This window comes from Lotus japonicus, chromosome 1 (assembly GCF_012489685.1).
Source record: "Lotus japonicus ecotype B-129 chromosome 1, LjGifu_v1.2".
Taxonomy (NCBI): domain Eukaryota; kingdom Viridiplantae; phylum Streptophyta; class Magnoliopsida; order Fabales; family Fabaceae; genus Lotus; species Lotus japonicus.
This window is the reverse complement of record NC_080041.1, coordinates 59109029-59115470: the sequence shown is the minus strand read 5'-3', so window position 1 is coordinate 59115470 and position 6442 is coordinate 59109029. Positions and strand designations below refer to the sequence as shown.

Sequence of the window (6442 nt, the reverse complement as noted above, 5' to 3'; positions counted from 1 at the left end):
GATGGCGGTTCTGAAGAAGTTGAAGATGACAGTGACGTGAGCCTTGATGACAGTGACTATGATGAAGCCTTTGACTGGAGTCAAGTTCTTCCAGTAGATTACAAAGTCCCTAATGCTGTTTGCAAAAGCCCAATTGTTGCCTATTTTGAAGATTTTGTGGATGAGAATGGGAGTTCTGAAGACCTAGAAAGTCCAGTAGAGGATAGTGATGAAGAAATTGACAATGTAAAGAGGAAGTTTCCAAAGTTCAAGGCTGGAGATGATGATTCTGTGATCAAATTTGAGGTTGGCCAGATATTCACAAATGCTGATCTGTTTAGAAATGCTGTGAGGAACTATGCTTTGCAGAATAAGAAGGATCTTGTGTTTGATAAGAATGATACAAAGAGGATTGTGATAAAATGCACTGAAAAGTGTCCATTTTACTTGAGGGCTTCCAAGTATAAACAAAATAATTATTTTCAGATTGTCACATTTAAGGATGAGCACACATGCTATTTGAGTAATAGAAACCGACAAGCAAGGCCCAGTTTTCTTGCTAAGAAGTTTGTGCACCTTCTAAGGCACACCCCTCATATGAAACTGAAAGCTTTAGCTGAGGAAGCTAGACATAGGTGGAGTGTGAGGTTGAGCAGATATCAAGTATCTAGAGCTAGAGTGAAGGCTTTAGCTATGATTGAAGGGGCAACCTTGGAGCAATATAAGCATCTCAGGAGTTATGGTGAAGAGCTTAGAAGAAGCAATCCAGGAACCACTGTCAAAATCAAAACCATGGCAGGTGCTGGTGTAGCAGTATTTGAGAGGATATATGTATGCCTAGCTGCATGCAAAAGAGCCTTTGCCACCACATGTAGACCTCTCATTGGTTTAGATGGGTGCTTCCTCAAAGGAGTTTATGGGGGGCAACTCTTGACTGCTGTTGGAAAGGATGGTAATAATCAGATGTATCCTATAGCATATGCAGTTGTAGAGGCTGAAACAAAAGATTCTTGGGAGTGGTTTGTGGACTTGTTACTGGCAGATTTAGACAGTATAGAGAGCAAGAGATGGTGCTTTATATCTGACCAGCAGAAGGTATATATTACTGCATTTTAATTACATTTTTACATGTTGGTTGAGCTGTTGTTTTAATTTTAAGACTAATTTTAATTACATTCTTACTTGTTGGTACTTGAATGTCTTGAATTACAGGGGCTTGTTCCTACACTGACAGCAATGGATGAGAATGTTGATCACAGATTCTGTGTTAAACATCTCTATGGAAATTGGAGGAAGAAATACCCTGGACAGGAAATGAAAGGAGCACTTTGGTCTGCTGCAAGAGCAAATACTATGTCACATTGGGAGAAGACAATGGATAAGTTGAAAGAATTGAATGAGGAGGCTTGGAATGACATGAAGCAGATACCTATCAAACAATGGAGCAGAGCTGGCTATAGCACATACCCAAAATGTGACTTGCAAGTTAATAACGTGTGAGGCCTTCAACAGAGCAATCCTAGAGTATAGGGATAAACCTATAATCAACATGCTTGAAGGATTGAAGTTCTATCTTACCAACAGGATTGTGAAGCAAAGGGATATGGTTATTAGGTACCAGGGTGATCTATGTCCAACCATTCAGAAGAAATTAGAGGTGTCTAAGAGAGACGCTGCTGCATGGCTTCCTTTATCTGCTGGAGACCCTAGGAATTCACTTTTTGAAGTAACTAATGGGACTTGGAAGTATGCAGTGAACTTGGATGCTAAATCTTGTGCATGCAGAAGGTGGGACCTAACTGGTATCCCTTGCTGCCATGTTGTAGCTTGCATATGGTACAACAACACCAGGCCTGAGGATTTTGTAGACCCTTATTACTGGTAATTGTGTTAATGTTGTATCTTGTATTACTGAAATTGTATGTTGCATATCTTGTATTACTGATATCATCTCATTTATGTGTTTAGGAAAAGTACGTTTTTGAGGACATATGAAAATATCATACTACCATCAAATGGTCCTGACTTGTGGCCTAATCCTGGGAATAATGTATTGCCAATCATCCCACCAGCAATGAGGAGGGCTCCTGGAAGACCAAAGAAAAAAAGGGTGAGGGCTGCTGATGAGCCCAGAGATCCACATAAGCTGCAAAGGTTTCAATCAACTGTCTTTTGTGGCAACTGTAGAAGGGCAGGCCACAACATCAGATCATGCAAGGCAAAAACAGCTGCTGATATTGTTATTCCACCAGGAGGGAATAAGGTAATGATTTGCAACAACTAACTTATTAATTTGTTTTAAATTTATTTTTCTTTCCAACTTTTTTTATTTCAGCTCTGGTTATTTCATGTTTGGAACTAACAGAAACAGAAGAAGAAGACTAAAGAGGCAAGTGGCAGTGGAACAACTGAGGGAGCAACAACTCAGCAACCACCCCTAAACCCAACTAATGGAGCATCTCAGCAACAACCCCAGGGAGCATCTCAGCAACCACCTCAAGGAGCACAATTCAATGTTGGTGTCTTGACTCAAGAAGTTCCATCACAGGGAGGAAGCTCAAGAAATGAAGTGGGAACTACATCAAGGACCAAAAAGAGGTCAAGAGCATCATTGAGTGTTGTGGAAACTTAAGACAGTCTCACTTGAAGAAGGCTGCAACATTATGTGTTTTGATTAAGTGGGAACTAGTTAGGCATATTTTGATGTTTTGGTCCCTTTAATTATGATGTTTTGTGAACCTTAGTTATGATGTTGTGGGAACCTTAATTATGTAATTTGTTATGTTCCTAACTTACCTTTGAAGGTTATGAACCTAAATTATGTATTTTGTGGTGTTTTAATTAAGCATGATACCTTTGGAGCTTCAAATGTTGTGTTAATTAAGTATGATTTGGTTTCTGTGGACATGATTTGGTTTCTGTGAACATGATTTGGTTTCTGTGTTAATTAAGGATGATGTGGTTTCCTTGTTTTGTAACATGCATCAGGATAGATAGCAAGCCATAGCAAAATTAAGGTAATATAGCAACATAGAAACATAGACTTTAGACTAAACTGTGAGAATTCTCATTGCATTAGAATATCAAGTAGCAATTAGGCTACCAATTACATTCCATCATAACCAAGTAGGCTTAATTCCTAACCAGTACATGACATGAGCCCTATTTCCTAAGGTAAATTTTCAGCAACAACATTACAATCACAAGCAGAAAAACTGCACTAAGTCCCCACCCAATGACACAACACCTAGTCAAATAGATCTCCTTCTTCTTATGCACTTCAAGCTTGCGGATTAGCCCAGAAATAACCTTCCTATCACGTACATTGCCTTCCCCATCATACCAATGAAAATATGAGCACAACCTCCTCCCATAAACCTGAAAAGGAAACCCAGAAATATTATAAACATTGTCAATGATATTTTCCAAACTAAGATGAAAAGGAAACCCAGTTTCGATTGTCAAAACTTACTTGATATTTTCCACATCCATAGAATCGCCGGCCAGCATTTTCACCCACCCAACATGTAACTAGTTTCGACTCAGCCCCACAATCGCAAACCCTTGTCGTTCCTCGAACAGACCCATGGGTCATGGAGCTTCCACTTGACATTTGGCTTCCTCTTTCCATCTATCGCAGCAGCGACTTCCTGGGGGGAATCGGTTCTTCAAGCTACTGCTATCGTCTTCTCCCTCGCACCGGTTCTTCAAACTACTGCTATCTTCTCCCTTTCTTTTCTCTTCAACAATGGTGAAATTAGGGTTCAAGTTGGGTTCAATTTGGGGGATCGGGTCTTATGAATTGGGGGGGGTGATTTTCATGAAAAAATAATTGTTTAAAGAAAATATAATAACACGTGGCCGCCACGTCAATTAATGAAGCCACTTCCGTTTGGTCAACAGACGGAAGCTAACGGAAGGGCTTCGTTAGCACAGTTTTGTAACAAAGGGGAGCTTGACCGCAACTTTTATACACGGGGGGTGCGGATCGCCCATTCTTGAAACATCAGGGGCCCAAACTGGAATTAAGCCTAAAAAAAAGTACTGCTCTTGATCCTTTTTTGAACTTATCTGCAAGAAAAGAAAGGTCATGTGTAAGTAGACTTCATAAAAAACTTCAAATGATGGATACCAAGATATTGCTTACTTCTTGAAGGAATTCAGAGCACCTTTGCTCTCCAGACACTTGAAGCCAAGAGTTCCAGACCATATTCTTTCAATTCTGCAAGCACGTCACCGACTTCCTCAAACAGAAAATTAGATAGAGGATCAGAACTAAATATGGTCTAGCAGCCTAGTTTCTAAAGCAAGGAACATGCCATTAATCAAGTGTAAGTTTTCCCAATGTTTTCCCCAAACGACCAACATTAGTAAGTTGACCAGTTACAAATCTACTAAGGGCTGCTGTTTAGTCAACCTCAGCAAGTAAAAAAATAAAATCAAGAGTGTATAAAGACTGCTTCTATGCAATAAGACTATAAAGCTTGCAACCTATGTGCATTCATACAGCAAAAATTTGCCTTGCACATGACCAGGTATAAAACACCAAAGGGAGCTTGCAACATATTATACATACTGAAGAGATCCAGAGAGGACTCTGATTTTGATACAAAATCTATAGGGATTTTACAGGCTCACAATGGTGCCAACCATTTTAATGTAAAAACTTAGAATCTCATATGTCCAAGATGCTCACTGATAGAGTATAAACAACACTTTAAATGTTTCATGTCCCGAGAAGCATCCTCTATAGAAGAAAGAATGGCGACACTAACAATATATCAAGGGGAAAAGTGATAACAAGAAAACATGAACAAAAAAGCACACCTCAGGTAGCAGCCTCCATCTCTGTCTTTTGCCAACCCAAAATCAATTAACATTGCCTGAGCAATAATGTAGTTATTTATTTCAAAATTAATAATAAATCACTGGAAAAAATAAATTATTATTCAGCCTAGCAATTACCATGTGAAACACATTACATACCTAGCAAGTACGCCGGATTGAAGCATGTATTTTGCAGCCCTAAATAAAAACAAAAAAGAACAGTAAAAAAAGGATTCTCAAAACATAAACCCATAAACATTGAGGAATATAGGGTAAAAATGTAACCTTGGAGTCCATCAAAACCATCTCCAACGATGAAGGAAGCTTAGATCCAGAGTAGCTAGGACTTAACCACAACCTTACAACCTTCACAACAATGGCCCAAGTTTCTTTGGAAGCATCAATCTTGGACACATCATCAACTCTGAGAGACATTTCAGGAGGGAATGAAGAACAAATTATGAAGAAGATAAACACTTAATTCAGAAGGGATTGTGGATGAAGGCATCACAACACAACTACTTATATAGAAGACTCTACATGGGTTGAAACCTTTGGATTTCCATTTCAAAAAAAGAATTATAAACAACAAAATAAGGGGGGATGAACAAACCATTATTGGGCACATATAGAGAAAAACAAAACACAAAGTCCCAATATCCATTAATGGGGCGTAAAAAAACAGGGAATGGAGAATGGAATGTTGAATAGGGAATGGAGAAATCCATTCAAAGGAGGCAACTAATTTAAAAAATTTCGAATATTAAGGAAAAAGGGACCAGATACATAAACTGTTTTTCAACAACATGAGAAAAGGGAGGAAAAAGAGAGAGAAAAGGAATGAAGATTAATTTTAATTGTACATTGAAATTTGTCCAACATTAAACACTTAGAATAATTCTATGCTTAGGCCGAGATAATGAGTTAAGATAAAATTAATGGAAATAGTGGGAGAAGAGAGAGAATGAAGGATGGAGTAATAAAAATGAATATAATAATCCTTAAGGGACACGTGTCGAGTTGTGGTGCAAAGGGAAGGGAATAAAATATTGTAAAATATTCAGGAGCTGAGGTTTTTGATAATGGCATGCTTGGAATGTTACTGCTTTAATATAGATATAGATATAGATTTAAGCAAATTTTAGATGGGTCAACTAGCCTCCCTTTTTTAGCGACTCACCTCATTTTAGGGATTTCCTCAACCAATATTTTTTTTGACAAGCCAACCCATCAACTTGCCAAACCACCTCAAAATGGAGCAAGTTGTAATGTTCAACCAATATTCCAATGGCCAGTTAACTCGTCTCACCCCCAACCTACTTGTTTTGCCGCCCCTAGGTCGCATCGGTGTTTCCTCCCCGCTTAGTTCATTGCAGAATTATTTCTTTCTTTTTGACTTTTTATTTTCTTTTCTACACTTCCCTTGTTAGAAGTCAAACTTGCAAACAGCCTGAGAAGTGTCTGGTAATTTATCCTGCAGTGCCCTTTCAAGAACTTTTTCGAACTCTGGTAATATTCAAGACATTATATAGATTTAAAAAAAAATGGAAAAAAGCTAGATATATTGATTAATTTTTTTCATAAATCAACTGCCAAATGCCAATGTTGATAAAACAAATAAATAACTAGCAAAACA

The 6442-nt window shown here is 38.2% G+C and overlaps 2 protein-coding genes across 2 annotated transcripts; one reads left to right on the top strand and one right to left on the bottom strand.

Moving 5' to 3' along the window:
* Nucleotides 1-1216: 1216 nt before the first annotated feature.
* LOC130731943 (uncharacterized) lies at nt 1217-2844 on the top strand. The gene is made up of 2 exons (XM_057584102.1): nt 1217-2242; nt 2345-2844. Exons 1-2 carry the CDS (start codon nt 2054-2056, stop codon nt 2609-2611), a joined length of 456 nt encoding a protein of 151 aa, XP_057440085.1. The 5' UTR covers nt 1217-2053; the 3' UTR covers nt 2612-2844.
* A 179-nt stretch (nt 2845-3023) lies between these two features.
* LOC130731942 (uncharacterized) lies at nt 3024-3721 on the bottom strand. The gene is made up of 2 exons (XM_057584101.1): nt 3452-3721; nt 3024-3357 (listed from the first exon to the last, which is right to left on the bottom strand). The coding sequence occupies exons 1-2, from the start codon at nt 3608-3610 to the stop codon at nt 3142-3144; spliced, it is 375 nt and encodes a 124-aa protein (XP_057440084.1). The 5' UTR covers nt 3611-3721; the 3' UTR covers nt 3024-3141.
* Between the last annotated feature and the right edge of the window lie 2721 nt (nt 3722-6442).

What these genes read in the sequence shown, in the direction of transcription:
- LOC130731943 (XM_057584102.1), top strand. Translation starts at nt 2,054, where the DNA reads ATGAGGAGGGCTCCTGGAAGACCAAAGAAAAAAAGGGTGAGGGCTGCT. An exon ending in TTCCACCAGGAGGGAATAAG is followed by an intron (nt 2,243 to 2,344) that starts GTAATGATTTGC and finishes TGGAACTAACAG; the next exon opens with AAACAGAAGAAGAAGACTAA.
- LOC130731942 (XM_057584101.1), bottom strand. Translation starts at nt 3,610, where the DNA reads ATGGAAAGAGGAAGCCAAATGTCAAGTGGAAGCTCCATGACCCATGGG. An exon ending in ATGGATGTGGAAAATATCAA is followed by an intron (nt 3,358 to 3,451) that starts GTAAGTTTTGAC and finishes TTTCCTTTTCAG; the next exon opens with GTTTATGGGAGGAGGTTGTG.